Source organism: Lepidochelys kempii, chromosome 27 (assembly GCF_965140285.1).
Source record: "Lepidochelys kempii isolate rLepKem1 chromosome 27, rLepKem1.hap1, whole genome shotgun sequence".
Taxonomy (NCBI): Eukaryota; Metazoa; Chordata; order Testudines; family Cheloniidae; genus Lepidochelys; species Lepidochelys kempii.
The window spans coordinates 13,978,964-13,996,807 of NC_136406.1; the positions used below are offsets into that span (position 1 = coordinate 13,978,964).

The 17,844-nt window shown below is 53.4% G+C and overlaps 1 protein-coding gene across 12 annotated transcripts in view; it reads right to left on the reverse strand.

The window, feature by feature from the left end:
* SRCIN1 (SRC kinase signaling inhibitor 1) overlaps nucleotides 1-17,844 on the reverse strand; it is a 190,476-nt gene that overhangs the window by 89,344 nt on the left and 83,288 nt on the right. For 4 of the 12 annotated variants that reach the window (XM_073326148.2, XM_073326149.2, XM_073326150.2 and 1 more), the window contains one exon: nucleotides 10,876-11,159. In XM_073326148.2, coding sequence (XP_073182249.1) covers nucleotides 10,876-11,159 — 284 coding nt within the window. Of the gene's footprint in view, nucleotides 1-10,875; nucleotides 11,160-12,749; nucleotides 12,896-17,844 lie in introns of those variants that run through there. The other 8 variants (XM_073326144.2, XM_073326143.2, XM_073326147.2 and 5 more) reach the window with 6 other exon arrangements.

Below are 17,844 nucleotides of genomic sequence, written 5' to 3' on the forward strand. Positions count from 1 at the left end.
CGCCCTGTGAGGGAAGGGAGGAATCATTATCCCCATTCTACAGGTGGGGAAACTGAGGCACAATAACTTGTCCAGGTGAGCTAGCAATCAGACCCTGAGTGTCCGCATGCAAGCCCCCGCCTTCACCACAAGACCACCCTTCCTTTTCCCAGCCAGCAGCTGCCAAGCAAACCCTGAAGCTTTAGCATGCAGCAAATAAACTCTTTCCCTCACTCTCCCCCTCCTCCCCCCTACCAGCGATGACCCTAAAAACTTGGCAGCAAGCAAATCATGCGGAGGGTGAGCTCTGGGTTCCTTCTGCAAGACAGAAAGCCCAGGAGTCAGGAAAGAGCCCTGGATTTTTACATGTATATTTTAGCTTGGCCCTTTTTGCTGATATATATTTATTTATACTAAAATCGGATTTATTCTGGGCAGCTGCAAAGCTGCTGTTGTCAGAAAGCCACCAGTACACTAACCCCCCTCCTCAGCCTTTTGTATTCTGCAGCAAAACTGGGCGAGCTTAAATCCCAGGCTTTCGTATACTTTCATTTAGTCTATAAAAAGGCACATTTCTGCTTGAGCCACCCTACTGTATTTTTCCCCCCCTGCAGCCTGCAACCCCGAGGGCACCAGAAGAGGGGAAGCTTTAGGGCTGTACAGCTGGCATGCCTGCACTGAGAGGGTTACGGTCAGGGGAATGTTTGTAATCCTCTGTTTTCTGGGGTTTGTCATTTGTCTGCACAATCGTGCGTTCCCGGCTGGCACGTGCCATGCCAGATCTCAGCTGACAAGCACATTCTAAAAGCAATTCAGATGGCTGGGAGTCACGGACAGGGGAAAGGGTCACCCATTGCAATTCATTATTAATTATTATTATAATACACATTTCTAACTTTCCAACCCAGCTCGGATGGAAGCAAGGCCATTTGGCTGACGGCAGTTCACAGTACAAGGGCGCCACGTGGGAAGTGCCATGTTTCAGAGGGTATTAGCACCAACACATTTTCCAGCTAAGGTGACCAGATGTCCTGATATTCGTGGCTTTGTCTTATCTAGGCGCCTATTTCCCCCCACCCCCATCCCGATTTTTCACACTTGCTAGGTGGTCGCCCTATTTCCAGCTGTCTCGAAGGCACCCCCATGCAATTCCATGCTGACCGTAGGGATGGACCCAGCTCCTCGCTGCTGCATGAGGCAAAAACAACCTCCTTTTGGAGTTTGAGGGCGGAGATACGCTTCTGCTCCTCTGAGCCCACATCCAGTTAAAGACAGTGCAGATGACATGAGCTAATGGATAGGGCCCACCCTGGCCTGGGAGTCAAGAGACCGGGATTCTAACCCTAGCTCTGTCACTGGGCCTTTTCCCCTTCCACCCTTTATCGGATCTCCGTAGACTGTAAGCTGTTCCGAGCAGGGACCATCACGACATGTACAGCAACTAGCGCAAGAGGGCCTTGTTCGCAGCTGGGGGCTTTAGCTGCTGCCGTACCACACACAGTAAGTAATAATATTGCCACGCTAAGCCCTTCTTCGGGATGACACCGCTTGGAAGGAGACTGGTAAATTTCTTTACTGTTTTATATTAATAAATTAAAACGGAATGTTTAAAAAAATCAGAACTTTGTGGTGTTTGCTTACTTCCTCCATTTTCTCCAGCTGGGGACAGCACTGGGTACTGCGGGGGTGGGATCTCAATCCAAAACTCAGACAGACAGGAAGACAGCGCTGCTAATCTGGTCTATTAGTCAGTTTCACTTTCCCTGTCTCCTTCCACTGTTTACTGTTAACCTGCCATTTAAAGCTCTCGCCCATCTGGGTTTTGAATTAGCTCGCTTTAGCCTTGGATTTGGCTGTAGACTTGCTGACGGCCTGTTGGGTGTGTGCACCTGCCTTTTCTGCTCTGTGATATGTATACGTATGATTAAAATTAATATTGCATTCCCTTTGCAGGTTTCGTGATCAGCACCACAGTGTTCTGCTTTGGGGGCTGCCATGCTGAACGGAACATTGAAATTTCCGAAACATTTCTATTCAGATCTGATTTGCTAAACGCTCTTGTATATCATATTTTAAACAACAAGGTAAAATCGGGCTCTAAATTACCTGGCAGCCTCCCCCTGCCAAATGGCTAATATATTAAAAATACGAGCGAGTCTGTAACGTTTCAGAAAGGCTTTGATCATGTTTGTATCTCAATGTCATTTAAAGGTTGGCACCCACTAGTTCCAATCCCTCTATTTTCATTTACTCTCCGTAATTGTTTAACACGTTCAGAGAAGATGAATAATGCTTGTTTTCTTTCCCCAAAAGCAGATGCGACCATTTCTTTGTTTGCTGGTTTCTGCCTCGGATAGGGGGTGGCAGGCAGGACTCTGGGGAGTAATGTTCAGTGGTTATCAGCTTATAGGTATCTACATAGGAAAAAATATTTAATACTGGGCTCTCCAGTCTAACAGAGGAAGCTCTAACACGATCAAATGGCTGGAAGTTGAAGCTAGACAAATTCAGACTGGAAACAAGGCGTAAATGTTTAACAGTGAGAGTAATTAACCATTGGGACAATTTACCAAGGGTTGCGGTGGATTCCTTAACACTTGCAATTTTAAAATCAAGATTGGACGTTGCTCTAGAAAATCCGCTCTAGGAATTGTTTGGGGGCAGTTCTCCGGCCTGTGTCAGACTAGATGATCCCAATGGTCCCTGCAGGCCTTGGAACCTATGAATCTGTGCATCATCCCAAGGGGGAGCACTCTGTCCCCTCTGGAGTGTCACCCCAAAACGGTGGGTTGTATTTATTTTAATATCTTTGGCTGCGCTTCACCCTTGGGCAGTGCACCAGCAGAAGGTCCATGTATTACCTAAATCCCACTTCAAACCTGGGCTTTATGGCTATGGAGCGCCTTTTGAGGGCTCTTCCCACAAGGATAAGTTTCACCCTCTGTGACAGAGACCATGAGAATCCAGAAGATCTTTCCACCCGATTATAACAAACCTCAAAAATCATTCAGCTCCTGAGTCCAAGCAAGTGGGGCTTTCTATAAATGCTGGCGGTTCCATTATTGTATTAATCACCGAAACATTTCAAGTTATTTATCAAGAAATCGCTCTCTTTGACTAGCAAGGGGATGCCTGTATCTCCAGCGCGGAACGGAATGGATTTAAAGACTGTGCATGACACTCACTGTATAATGTCTAATGAGTGTGAACCCAGCGCAGCCGGAACAGGGGACTGATGATGATAAAACAACAATCAATAATTAACACTGCCTGCACCTCTGAGCAGGCTGGAGACAGTGAGGAAGAGGCTTTGCTTTGCTAGGCCTCTGTGGACAAAATAGCTGCTTTCATCAGGGGTCTGTTTGGCCCCAGAGAACACAGTGGGGAAACAAGGATTTTCTCCTCGTTCGCGTAGGCAGAGAAGGCATGTTCTAAGAGTGGCTAAGAACACAGATCCAAATCCTCAGCTGGGGTAAATCAATAGAGTGCCCTTGGCTTCAGCAGAGCTACACGGCTATACACCACGCGGTGGATCTGGTCAATGGTTTCTGCCAAGGCTTAGTTTGTAATGAAAGAGGTGCCGGAGCTCCAGCAATTTTTTAACATTCATAACTGATGCAGCAAGCCCAGAGGTGCCGGGGCTCAGCACTGGTCCCTGCATACGGTGGTTTCTGTCCACACAGGTCGGAAGAAGCCATGTGATAACACAGGTGAACAGCACTCGCAGTCTGTGAACACGCCACGTAGAAGAGGCTTAATCCTAACTTCTCCAGCTGGTAGGTTACTCTGATTTTGATGCACTGGCTTTTATGAGCATGCCCAGAAATCTTCTCCTGCCTGCACAAAACCCTTTCGTAACACCAGACCATTAACGGAGCAGCCAACTCAGAGGGAAGCTGCAACCCAGAACCACTGGCGCCCCCCAAGGGAGAAGATGGGAGAAGCACTGAGTCTTGCCGGTCCAAGCAAGCACCTGCGGGCCGAAGTACGGAAATCAGTTTTAGGGTCAAGGGCCCTTCACAGATTATGCAATTTCAAGTCTGGGGAGCATAGACAAAAGCATATCGGCTACTCTCACTCTGCATGGGGGACAAGAGACAGAAGTCCCACTGGCATTCATGCGCCCAGCCTCGTGATTTTATCACAAGTTGGCGTTTAAAGCCCCAGCTCCTGGAGTCACGTGATCACAGGAGACTCTCAGCTTGCTTTATTTATTTATTTATTTTTGAACAGGAAGTTTCTAGCCCTTATGGTTGCAGAGAAAAGCTTGAATTCATGATGCCCAAAGGCTCACACCCCAGAGGGCAAATAAGAAGAACCCAAAGTATATCCTTGGGCGGGAGGGGGAAATCCCATGACTTTTAAGATAATCTCATGATTTCACGGGGCCTGACTCATGAGTTTTGCATGCTCAGAGTTGGCCATGCCACACTCCTTCACTAAGCCATATCTCCACACCAGCCCATCCGCAGCATGGATTCCCCACCGTCCAGAAGCGGAGGAGGGCTGGGAAGGAGGACAGGCTCTGGGTCAGTGGCTTGAATCTGGCCTGGATCAACAAGGACCGTTTGGGTCCTATGTGAAATGAGGAGGGTAGCTCTTTGGTTCAGTCACCTGGGGAAGGCCGTAAAGATAATCCCAATGGTTGTTAAATTATGAGGAGTCTCTGTGGAGAGACCATGGAGACTGCACTGCCCTCTCCCCACATGGGGTGTCGTTGCTCCAGGTGCGGGGTGGTGTTGGGGGAGCCCATGCTGCACCAGTTCTGTGATGAGAGAGATTATTACAGTAGGGCCCAAATGGGCTCAGCGCCCCATTGTGCTGGGTGCTGTATAAACACATAGGAAGCTGCGGCCCCTCCCCCAGAGAGCTGACCTATCTTTTAACCAGTTACTGATCCAGGAGAGGATCTTCCCTCAGATCCGTGGCTCCTTACTTTGCTCAAGAGGTGAGGGCCCATGTCAGAGGCTTTCTGGAAAAGGGAGATAATGATAGTGATCCCCTTTATGAAGCACTTTGCGATCTACTGATGAAAAGTGTTATCTAAGGGCTAGGTATTACAATCATTCTGTTCCCGGGCAGCATCTCAGAGAAGGGGAAATTAAGGTTGTAACTCTATATCAGGAAATTCAAAAGGGGAAAAAATATTTTATAGGCACCATCATTCAAACAAACACACACATCTAAAGATAGAACATTCCACCTTTAGTCTGCCCCCATATCTCATTCAGCCTTTACTCTGCCCTCTCATTCAGTCTTTACTCTGCCATGCCGGCCCTGTGCATCTTCCATGTAACATACATATCTGTCTATGACACGTGTGACAGCTAGGGGACAAATCAAACCCCAGATGCCTTGCCAGGAACCTGGAAAGCTGAGGACAAGCTTTGAAATTCCAGGTGCTTGGGCATTTTGTCTGACTGCTTTATTATTCACGATGTTTATTTCTAGTAGTGCCCAGAAGCTGAAGATCAGGTCTGGACTCTGTTGTGCTAGGTTCTGTACATCCGTGGCATCTGTACAACCTATCATTCAGCATGATACGACAGGCAGTTGTAACAAACAAGAGGTGGGAATGGGGAGGGTGGAGAGGGAAACGTGGGCACAGGGAGATGGTGGTGGGGCATTCATTGTTTTAAAGGATCAAACATAAACAGAGAGTAATAATCTCTAGCTTTTATCTAGCGCTTGTCACCAGCAAACCTCAAAGCACTTTACAAACAAAGTCAGCCTCGTTATCCTCATGTGACCGATGGGGAAACTGAGGCACAGAGACGGGACGGGACTGACCCCAGGTCACCAAGCAGGCCCATGGCTGAGCCAGAAACAGAAGCCATGTCTCCTGAGTCCTTTTCCTGCGCCCTATGCACTAGGCCCCCAAGACATCACACAGCCATTGCTTTTTAAGGCCCGGAAGAGCCAGCCTGATCATGTAGTTTGCCCTCCTGCAGAACACAGGTCAGTGAGTCCTGCATGGCGCCCAGTGAAATCAGTAACCCCGACCAGCCTCCCGGAATTATCGTGGGAGAGCGCTGGCCAATGGCCAGGTCCGGGTTAAAACTGATCTTTTCTCACAACCTAACAGTTATATCCACCGATCCAAACTGATTTCTGGGACCTGGCCCAGCATGGGGGTGGCACACTGGGAAGGAAACCACTTCAACAGAGGGAAGGAAGTTGGTGTCCTACGCACACACCCACATGTGTAGATTAAACCTGGAGGGAGTTAAGACAAACAGAGACTTGGAGGACTCGATGCAGCCAAAAACGATGCCACATCAACCTTGTGACCCAAGCTACGGCCCTGAAGATTTTGTCCTAAAATGCTCTATTTCTTTCTGCCCACATTGCTTTCATCCCTCCAGGAGGCACCCAGCTGGAATTTCTCCAGCTCCCGCTGCGCTCACCGCCCTCGGTGCCTTTCCATACCATGCAGTTGTAGCTGTGAATTCAGGGCTGGATTGACGGGGCTGGGGACTAGAGTGGCTGATTCCCAGAGCATGTTCAGCAGCAGGGCGAGCATTCCTCAGCCCATCCTTGGGGCAACCCGGAAGGGGGAAAGGACTGGTTGTGCCCAGGAAACTCTGCTGCAGCTTCCAACAAGGTTTCAGAGCAGCAGCCAGGTTAGTCTGTATCCGCAAAAAGAAAAGGAGGACTTGTGGCACCTTAGAGACTAACCAATTTATTTGAGCATAAGCTTTCGTGAGCTACAGCTCACTTCATCGTGCATGCATCCGATGAAGTGAGCTGTAGCTCACGAAAGCTTATGCTCAGATAAATGTGTTAGTCTCTTCCAACAAGGGTAACCCAATAGTGTCAACTGTGGGGGTGGTTTATGTGGTGGAGACACACTTGTGCCCTGGGAACTGGACTGAGGCTACTCAGGTCAGATCCCACAGGCCCACCCAATGAGCCCTGGGCAATGCCAATGGGCTGCACTCAGCTCGAGCACTCTCAGAGATCTCTGCCTGCTCCCAAACCTGCCATCTGTGCACCTGCAGCATCCCATCAGTGCCCAGGTCTCCCAGCCGTCTGGAGCATGAGAGACCCGGCGGTTTCCCCCTTGAAACTAGCTGGCTTGGGACAAAACAGATGATCCAATTTAAAAGGAACAATGTGTTTGCTTCGGGAAGGAAACTTGGCACAGGCCAAAGGAATCATTGCAGCCAGATCAGAAACCACAAGAAAGGCTCTTTAAAGTCCAGGGTGCCATTAATTCCTCAGCATGTCAGTCCGGGGGAGGTAAGTGCAGGAAAGAAAGGGACTTATTGTCGGAAAACAGAGTGAAATATTAGCCAAGCAAAGGCTGCATTAGCACCTACAATAGCTGGCTGGCGGCAGGCTGCTTGTGTTGGCAAGATATTAGACCAGGACGCATGTGATCTGAGTCCGATCCCCAGCTCTGTCTGCCACAGACCCCCTGGGTGAAACCTGTTACTTAATCGCTCTGTACCTTCACTCCCTCTCCATAACTAGGGATGGTGACGCTTCCTTCGTCTGCCTGGTTTACTTAGACTGTACGCTCTTTGTAGCAGGCTGCCATGGATGTACAGAACCTAGCACAACAGAGTCCAGACCTGATCTTCAGCTTCTGGGCACTACTAGAAATAAACATCGTGAATAATAAAGCTGTCAGACAAAATGCCAAAGCACCTGGAATTTCAAAGCTTGTCCTCAGCTTTCCAGGTTCCTGGCAAGGCATCTGGGGTTTGATTTGTCCCCTAGCTGTCACACGTGTCATAGACAGATTTGTATGTTACATGGAAGATGCACAGGGCCGGCATGGCAGAGTAAAGGCTGAATGAGAGGGCAGAGTAAAGGCTGAATGAGATATGGGGGCAGACTAAAGGTGGAATGTTCTATCTTTAGATGTGTGTGTTTGTTTGAATGATGGTGCCTATAAAATATTTTTTCCCCTTTTGAATTTCCTGATATAGAGTTACAACCTTAATTTCCCCTTCTCTGAGATGCTGCCCGGGAACAGAATGATTGTAATACCTAGCCCTTAGATAACACTTTTCATCAGTAGATCACAAAGTGCTTCATAAAGGGGATCACTATCATTATCTCCCTTTTCCAGAAAGCCTCTGACATGGGCCCTCACCTCTTGAGCAAAGTAAGGAGCCACGGATCTGAGGGAAGATCCTCTCCTGGATCAGTAACTGGTTAAAAGATAGGAAACAAAGAGTAGGGATAAATGGTCAGGTTTCACAGTGGAGAGAGGTAAATAGTGGGGCTCCTGGGGATCTGTACTGGGAACAGCGCTGTTCAACATATTCCTAAATGATCTGGAAAAAGGGGTAAATGATGAGGTGTCAAAGTTTTCAGATGATACTAAATGACTCAAGATAGTTAAGTCGAAAGCTGACTGCAAAGAGTTACAAAGGGATCTCACAAAACGGGGTGACTGGGCAACAAAATGTCAGATGAAACTCGGTGTTGATAAATGCAAAGGAATGCACACTGGAAAACATCATCCCAACTATACATGCAAAATGATGGGGTCTAAATTAGCTGTTACCAGTCGAGAAAGAGATCTTGCAGTCACTGCGGATATTCACTGAAAACATCTGCTCAGTGCGCAGCGGCAGTCAAAAAAAGCAGGCAGAATGTTAGGAACCATTAGGAAAGGGATAGATACTAAGACAGAAAATATCATGATGTCACTATACAGATCTATGGTATGCCCACACCTTGAGTACTGCGTGCAGCTCTGGCCACCCCATCTCACAAAACACGTATTAGAATTGGAAAAAGTACAAAGGAGGGCAACAAAAACAATGAGGGGGATGGAACAGCTTCCGTCTGTGGAGAGATTTAAAAGATTGGGACTGTTCAGATTAGAAGAGAGATGACTGAGGGGGGAAATGACAGAGGTCGATAAAATCATGCCTGGTGTGGAGAAAGTGACTAAAGAAGTGTTATTTACCCCCTCACATAACACAAGAACCAGGGGGTCATGCAGCCCAGATCAACTAACCAACATGGGTGGATTTGGGGTCGTGGCCCACTCCTTAGAGGACAGGCATCCATAACACCAGTAAGCTCAGCACAGAAGCCAAGCCCTGAACAGATCATGGCAGCTCATCTCCTGGAGATGGTCAGGGTTGTTATTCTTATTTAGCTCTTTTCATCAAATGATCTCCAAGGGCTTTACAAAGGAAGTCAGTGTCAGGGGAAACTGAGGCACGGGGCGGCAAAGCGACTTGCGCAGGGTCATCCAGCAGGCCAGTGGCTGAGCTGGGAACTGAACGCATGACTTCTGAGTCTCAGGCCAGCGCTCTACCCATGGGGTCACACTGCCTCCCCTCTGCAGTGCATGGCTCTGGGGGAGCTTGCCCCATTGCTGCCCATGCTCTGGAGATAAGGGGGAGCTATAATGCATTCCGTACTACGGAGATGCCGGCAGATGCGGCACTGCTCGCCCCTCCTGTTGGCCTGCACCGGGGGCCAACTGCTAATTACACATGGGGAATTACAGAGCAGGCTGCATCGGCGGGGTGGCCCGGGTCCAGAGCAGCGACGCTCAGCGCCTGCACCGAGCCGCTCAAGCTCAGTGAGGAATCCCCGCACCAGACACAGCAGGGTCTTTCCCCCCACTCAGTTCAGGGGCCTCCAAGCCCTCCGACGGCATGAGGTGCTTTGACACGAACACGATCAATTCTAGACTGCGTGGAGCTAGTGTGCAGGCAGCCGTGTGCCCGGGTCTGGCTGCCGCTCTGGGCTTCAAGCCCCAGTTCCTGGGAACAGCCGGTCCAAACAAGGACTCACCCTCAAAACCTGTCTCAGCTCTGTGATCACAAAGCAAGCTGTAGAAACACCTGGGGCCGTGTTCTCTCCCCCAGTCGGAGCCAGAGTGTCCAAAATGCTCAGCACATCGGGTGTCCCTGGGGTGCTGGGTTCTTGGGAGAATCGGGCCCTTATTTAGGTGTATAAACAGCAACAGAGCTTGGAGGGAAGATTTGGGTGCTGAGCCCTGGGCAATCTGGCCTATGATACACGCATACGTATCCACACCCCCCATCACCGCGGCTTGTGCCAGGCTCCCAGCCTCACACTGGGGCTACCCTTTGGCAGGAGGGCTATTGGGGCGGTTAAAAAAAACAGGGGGCCAGAAGTGCCTTCCCAAGAGGCAGCCTGGGGCTCGTGGCTGGGGCAGGGGCTGCGGTGAAAGGTTTGTCCGGTGTGATCTATTTTGTGAGGTTCCCCCTGCACCCCAGGGAGGGGAGAAGTGCTCTGGAGGGAGGAAGCCCAGAGGCGAGGAAGCCCCGAGCAGGGTGTTTAGGGCCACGCAGAGTCCAGGTGTGCAATGAGCATTGGTGCTGACCCCCGCGGGCTAGGTAGGGAGCAGGGAGGGGGGATTGGCTCTCAGCCAATTTAGTTTCCACCCTTCGCCCGCCCCTACTCACAGCCCCAACCCAAGTGAAGGTTGGAAAGAACTGGGTGGGGGTCTCCCCTCCTCCCACATGTGCCAGCTAGCCCCCTGGAGGACAGATCCATTGGAGTGGGGGGACTCCATGGCCCCCGTTCCTCATAGAGAGGATAAATACACCCCTGCTGCATGCCCATTAGCCCCCACCAGAGATCAAATCTCCCCATACCCCCAGCTCCCCACACAGAGGTAAATCTGCTCCCAATGATTGTCCCCTAGCCCACCCCCAAGGTCAGATTCCCACCCCCACGCGCCCCCATAGAGAGATGCTGTACGTTCACAACCCTGGGAGAGCATGAGGAAAGCCTACTGCTGCTGGCAAGACCCCAACCAAGCCCGCCAGCCCTCTTATGCCTCTTGTGACTTCACTGCCCGACCCCACTGCCAGGTCTGGGCTAGAGTTCACAGAGCCCCTTGAAAGGCAGAGACGGGGGGAAACGCCTAACCAAAACGGTGCCCCTTACCTGGTCCCGGATCCTCTCCTGCTGGCCTCGGATGGCCAGGGCATGCTGCGGGTACTTGTTCTTCAGGTGGTCCATGAAGGCGTCCCGCTTGCGGTCCATCTCGGCCTTCTGGAGCCCAGTCAGGGCCTCCAGGCTCTGGGCAGCGATCACCGTGTGCCGGCGTTCCGAGGTGTGCACCAGCCCGACGTTGGAGAAGCGCCGGGTCCCGTTCCCCAGGGTCCTGTATTCCCGTGGGTACTCCGCATCGTCCGCTGAGATCATGTGTGTGCTAGTCCTCTCGGGATCTACACGGGGTGGGGGAAGGGGAGAGAGCAGAGCTGGGGTCAGGGACCTTTCCGCCAGCCCTCGGCCTGATGCCTTGGTCGTTGGGGCGACCGTCGAGAGGGGCCAGGGAATCCAGCAGTTACTGCTCCGTTGTGGAGCTGCTTGGTCAGGGCTGGCAGCCAGGGACTGAAGTGAGGGGCTGATGGCACAGGCTGGCCGGGGGCAGGGTCCATGCTCCAGATCCCCTGAGCAGAGCTTGGGTTGGATGGCTGGTGGCTGTACAATGCCCAGGGGATGGGGGCTAGGGGCCTGGCTCTCCGTTACCCTGCACAGTTACGCTGTGACCACCCTGCTGTTTTTAGCATGCTAGCTCGAGAAGAGGGGCAGGGCATGGGCATGGGCAAGGCAGGCCCTGGCTGGCAACCACCAAACTTCATTCATGTGGCAGCCTCGTTCTCCAGAGGTGAAAGGCCAATGCCTGAAGCCCGAGTCCCACCTTGCTTAACACGCCCAGCTGGCCCTGATTCACGGCAGAGCGACCCCACCGCAGCGCCTGACTAGAGGCAGAGGGTCACTGCAGGCAAATACTCTGCACAGGCTGCTCCCCCCTGGGTGCTTGGTGGCCAGGAGACAGAGCAATCCACTAGTTGGCTTCTCCGATGGGTCAGGTTTAAAGGGGCGCTGTCCAGTGGTCGAGACCAGGGGGTGGGTCACACCTGAGGAGGAAGCATTGGCCGCTTGGTAAATCTCTCGAGATGGATTGGATCCATTCGCTGCTCTGCTGCCAGGCAGCAAATGACATCAACAAAATACAGAGACGCCCCAGCGAGACGCCCAGCAGGCGGGGAATTCGACTCCCTCCTTCCATCTCTGCCCAGGCCGGGGAATTAGGGCTCGCCCCCTGCAACCGGGGCCTGATTTCCAAAGAGCCCAGCACCCATGGTGGGAGGAGGGGGCAAAGGTGTGGGGGTGGGGGGCAGGGACAAGCGAATCAGGAAGGAGATGATCTAAGCTTCTAAGGGGGGGCTGTTGCAAGCCAGCAATGGAGGTGAGTTCTAAACCTGTGGCTAAAGCATCTGACAGCGTCTCTTTAAATCGCCTCTCAGATAGAAGCCACATGAAAAGTCCTGGGCTTGTCCGCGGTGACCAGATGCCAGCAACAGCCCCTCTGCCCCCAAGGCATTGCCACTTTCCTACCTACGCTCCCTCCCTCTCTGCTACTCATTCGGCCCCCAAAGGAGGGCTTGGCGTATGAGGCGCAAACAGAGGGTGGGTGGATTTCAGGCTCAGGAGAAGGGGGCAGGGTCGTGGGGGCGGATTCTGGCCTGGGGAGGAGGAAGGAGAGTCAGGGGCTGCAATCAGGGTTTTGTCCTGGGACAGATTGCAGCAGAGAGGAGGGGAGGGGGAGGCTGAAGGCTGCAGAGCCGCCGGCCCGGGACAGCAACAGACGTAGGGAGACAGGACAGGGGAACCACAGAGACCACAACGTTCAAAAGAAAAGGCTAACAATTGACTTGAAACCAAAAACAGTCAGAGACCCAGGACAGACGAGGGCCCGTACGCTGCTCCGGAGCAGAGACACACAGAAGGACACAGACAAACGGACATACCAAAAAGAAAATGAAATGCAGGGCAGTGCATGGGGGGAGGGGGACTCTTTCGGACTGCCGGCGCCGCTCTGAGGCTAAGGTCCAGCTGGCAAAAGCAACGCGCTCCCCACCCGGCGACAGGCATCTCTTCTCACTTCCCCAGGCAGGCGTGGGGACACGCTTCCTGCAGAGAGACACAGCCAGCACACCTAGGCCCAGGGAGACCCCTTCCTCAGCCAGCTCCCTGCTCCAGCTTCACCCCCTTCCCGAGGTCCCTCATGCCCCAGATCTCTCTGTAGGCTCGTCCCAGCGTTCACCTTGCCCCTTGCCTGCTGTTGGCTCTGTCTTTAGCAGATCCTGCATCTCCCCGGCTGGCCCTGTGCTGACAGAGCTCTACAGAGTTAGTGCCAGAACCGGTCACCACTGGGAGTCCCCCCCAACACACACACACGCCAGCGGCAGATTCTCAGCATTCAGATTAGGAAAGCCCCCTCAAACCAGAGCAAAATGCCCCTGTCTTGGAAGCACCTTGACCGCCGAGCGCCTCTCCATGCACAGCAGGGACCTGCCCGCATCACCTCTAAGACTGGCCTCGGCAGGGAGAGCTGGGAAAGCATCCTCCTCCGAGATCCCCTGGAGTGCTCAGCCCCCACAAACACAAGACCCTGAGAACGCAGCTCCAATGGGCAGCCTAGCTCTCACAGGTGGAGCCCAGCCCCACGGTGCCATGAGTGACTGAGGCGGATAGCGATGGATTGTTACAGGTGCCTTGGGTTTAAAAAACACTTTAAAACAAGATGACTGTAGCCCGGGATAAAATACCAGACAAGGGAGAGGAAGGATAGTCCTGTGCTTAAGGCTCTTGGCTGAGACAGCTGGATAGAGAGCTGAAGGAGAATCTCCACCAGCTGTTAACAGAATAGAGCCTATGACACAGAGGCAAGCAGTGATTCTCACCACTAGGGGGCAGAGTTTGCATTACAATAAGTACATGGGTCTTGGGTATTTATATGGCCCCCATTACTGTAGTATGTGAGCCTCTCACAATCTATAGCGTATTTATCCTGTGAGGTAGGGCAGTGCTGTTAGCTCCATTTTAGGGATGGCAAACTGAGGCACATAGCTGTTAAGTGACTTGCCCAATGTCACACAGGGAATTGAACCCAGAGTCTCCAGCTAGTGCCTTAACTATCAGCCCAGGCTTCTTTCATCTTTGGCTCATATGTTGATATTTCTATAGCCATTTCTACCCAGAGAGCTCCAAACATCAAAGCACTTCATGACACCCCAGTAAGGGAGGGAAGGATAAATTAACTCTGTTTTCGTAAATGGGGAAACTGAGGCACAGGATGCAAAGTAACTGGCCCAAGGTCCCCCAGGCACAGAGCAGGAAACCGAATTCAGCTTTCCTGGTCCTGTGTTTGGGACCCCTGGACCACACGTCATTTCTGTGTCAATCGCCCCGTCAGTCAATGGTCATTTGCAGAGCGCTGTTTGTCCCTCTTTTTGCAAAGGAGGAGGATATCACGGGGGTGGGGGCCAGCAATCACACAGAAAGTAAGGGGGTGGGGGAAGCTTGCCGGTTTGCAGCCACAGGTAATTCATTGGCTGCACTTCGTGATTTTAATTTCCAGTGAAGTTGTGCCGAGCCTGCGAGTGGTAATTAATGACTGGGACTCCCTGCACGTGGAGATCGCCTGGAGCTTTCCTGGGGCTTGAAAGGGGAGGGCAGCTTAGGGTCTGTCTCCCCTCAGAAAATTCCAGAATGCCTGTTAAATCCCCCACCCCCACAACCCCGCGAAGGTGACTCCGACGTCTCCTTCCTTTTCCTTCCCCCAGGACCCGTCCCCGCGCCTGCTGAGTTGCCCACCCCCTCCACAGCAGCCCCTCCTGGCCCCTGACCCCTCTCTCCCCTACTCTCCCCAGGACACTGCTCACTGCAAGATGCCGTGCTCTCCGCCCCCCACTGCAACCCACCACGTCCCACACCCTGCCCTCCCCTGCTCGATCCCACCCACCCCAGCTTGCCCTGGCCTAACATGGGTTCGTGCACACGCTCCGAGGAAAGTAGCCCCAGAGGACATGTCCAGGCAGCAAATCTGGGCTGCAGCCAGGACCCTCTGACAGGCTCTCACCCCGGCCTCCTTGCGGCTCGCTCAACTGGGCTGCTGGGAAATGGTAAGGGAAACAGCTTTCTCAGGAGTTCTCTGTGCCAGGCTGGGGCTGGGACCGACACCCGGCTGCTCAGGAGAGAGATTCGAAAAAGCCAGCCCAGCTTCCCGGAGAGCCTGGCCTTGAAAAGACAAGGGTCACCTGGCAGGCTGGTGCCTGATCTAGCAGGCGGTGACAGCACCTCCGAGCCAAGGCAGCTGGGGGAAGCTTTGGCCTAGGACATGCTCCAGATGGAAAGTCCAGCGGGGACTCCAGCCCCTGGGAGAATCTGCCTTGATAGCCACATCTCCTGCGTGGAACCAGGCAGGGAATGGAGTTACCGGGCTGGGATCCGGCCAGGTCAGGGCCCCGACTCCCAGCTACGAGACCGAGTGCCCCAGGTTCTTCCTGCATGACAGATTTTCAAGCATGGGGCAGTCTTGCCCAAGAGAACCATGGGATCTTTCGTGAACCTCGTGTCAAAGCCTTGCTTTACTGCTTCCAGTGAAGGATACACTCCCCTCACACACTGTACAGCCATGCCGGGCATGGGCTCAGTACTGATGCAGAGGGAACGGGCCGGCAATTCCAATGCTCATGAGCTCCCCTGTGTTGTTCCAACCCCCCGCTCCTACAGGGACCATGTCACCTTGCCATTCTGTGATGTAACCCACGGGAGGCGCCAGCCAACCAGCATCCCCTGCATGGGGCCGCCGTACCCAGCTGGGCCAGAGACAGCCTTGGGAGGATGAGCTGGGATGTCAGGGCATCCCCAACGCTGTCCGCCCCACAGGCAGCCAGCCTTTGGGGCGTGTCTCACTGATGCAGGGGGCAATGCAGTGAGTGGGGGTCTCTGTCCTGGTACGAAGCTGGTTGCTGCTCCCTGTTCATTAGACACGAACGTCGTGTTCTGAGCAACAGGGCCCAGCCCGGAGTGCTCACCACACCGGCCCCTCTTCTGTGCCTGGGATCTCAAAGGGCTTTGCAGACAACAGCTCTAAGCTCACAGCACCCCTGGGGCGCGGGTACCTATTCTCAGCCCATCCTCGGGTGGGGAAACAGGCAAGGAAAGGCGAGATGGCTTCCCTAAGGCCACAGAGCAAATAGCAGCAGGGCCGGAAGCAGAACCCAGGAGTCCGGACTCACCGTTGTTAACCTGTATTGTAGAAGTGAGAGAGGGAGGAGGCCTATTAAGATGCCCGGTCCCGCACTGGACTAGGCCCTACAATAAACAATCAAAGCCCGTGTCAGAGAAATGCAGAGCCTGGATCCCGGAGTGTGGGGAGGTGCTCGTGCTGCAAAAGAGTACACAGCGAGCAGGGAGCAGCTGATGACAGCCTCCAGGGGAGATGCCAGGGAAAGGTGGCCAACCTCACAGGATAATCACTTCTCAGTCACAGCAGGCATTTCCACTACAAACTCCGCTCTAAACCCGACCGAATTCGTCCCCACACCGTCCCATGGCCGGGGGAGGTTCTCCCTCTGTCTCACAGATAGGGAAACTGAGGCACAGAGAGGGGCAGCGACTTGCCCAAGGCTGCACAGCAAGTCACTGGCATCATCGGAACGAGAACCCGGGTGTCCTAGACTTCCTCTCAAGCTACTCGAGCACGCAGCCTCCTGGCCGAGACCTGCTTGCATGGCTGAAGCAGGAGTGTGTGAGAGCGCACGATCGTGCGTGAACAGTCAAGCCACTGCAGAGACAACATTGCCATTTCTGCCAAGAAACTCTCTCCTCTTCCTTGGGCAGTTGGGGGGCCACGGGAGGGGGGGTGAGACAGAATTGCAGTGGAGGGGGGTGGAACTGCAATGGACGGGAGGCAATGGGATTGCAATGGAGCTGCAGCCTGCCCTGCGCTTGCTTCCTTTGGCCGGCGATAGGGCAAGCTCGTGCTGCAGTCCCGGACGCCTCTCCCTGCTTGGGAGTTCAGCAGCAGCCGTAGGGAACGGCACCGTGCCAAGCTCCCGCCCACCGATCGCCAGCGCATCAGCACGCAGCTCCTGGCTCCCTAATTACACGCTCTGCTGGTGGAACGCGCCAGCTCGCTGGCTCTCTCTCCATTGCTAAAAAGAGTTATTTAAAAAGCCCTGCACGATCCGCAGGCAGGTCAGAGCCACGCTGCTTAGGGCTGGGGGGCCCACTGCTTGGCAGGCCTTCCGCCCCCCCGGCTCCCTGCAGAACCCCCCAGGCACATGGGCTCTCGCTAGGGGGTCCAGCCGGAACCGAAGGGAAAGATCTGTCGGTGCAATTAACCCCAGGAGCCACACGCTGGAACCCACCAGTGCAGCAATTAGAGGAGCAGCCCCAGCGAACGCTCCTGGCAGGCAATCCCAAGGAGGGCCCCTCTCCCCGCTCCGGATCCCAGCGCCCCTCATCTCCAAAGACAGAGGATGATGAGCAAGTGGAGGGGCAGTACCCCTGCAGGCATCGGATCGTGGGCTCCATCTCCAGGCCAGGCTTTGCCAAGCCCCCCATATTATTCCTACCCCCCATCTTTTTCCCCCTGGCCAAAGCTGCTTGTGGAGGCCTGTGGCTGTACGGCTTTGTGCTGGGAGCCTTGCAGCTCTCCCAGACTAACCAAGGTCAGACTGAGTTTGTATGTAGATGGGAGACCACCGGGCCTGGCTGTGAGAAAGGAGCGAAACCCCATGTGGTCTTTCATGATCCCATAAGAACAAGGGTGTTATCCAAGTTTCCTGGCCAAAGTGAAACTGGGGTAATTACATTCCACTGACCTAAATCCTCCCGGCCCAATAGAATTTCTCTTTTTTTTCCTTTCAAGCTGATGCCGCCTATGGTCGCGAGATGTTCCAAACAGCTGCCATGCTCCAGTCTAGAGGTGGCTGCAAGTCAGAGAGTGGGGAAAGCGATTAGTTTGTCAGGTGCTTCCTGAAGCTGACCCCAAGTTAGGTCCTGGGGGTGGCATAAGTGGGAGCATAGCAGGGAAGGGGGGCGCTGCGGGCA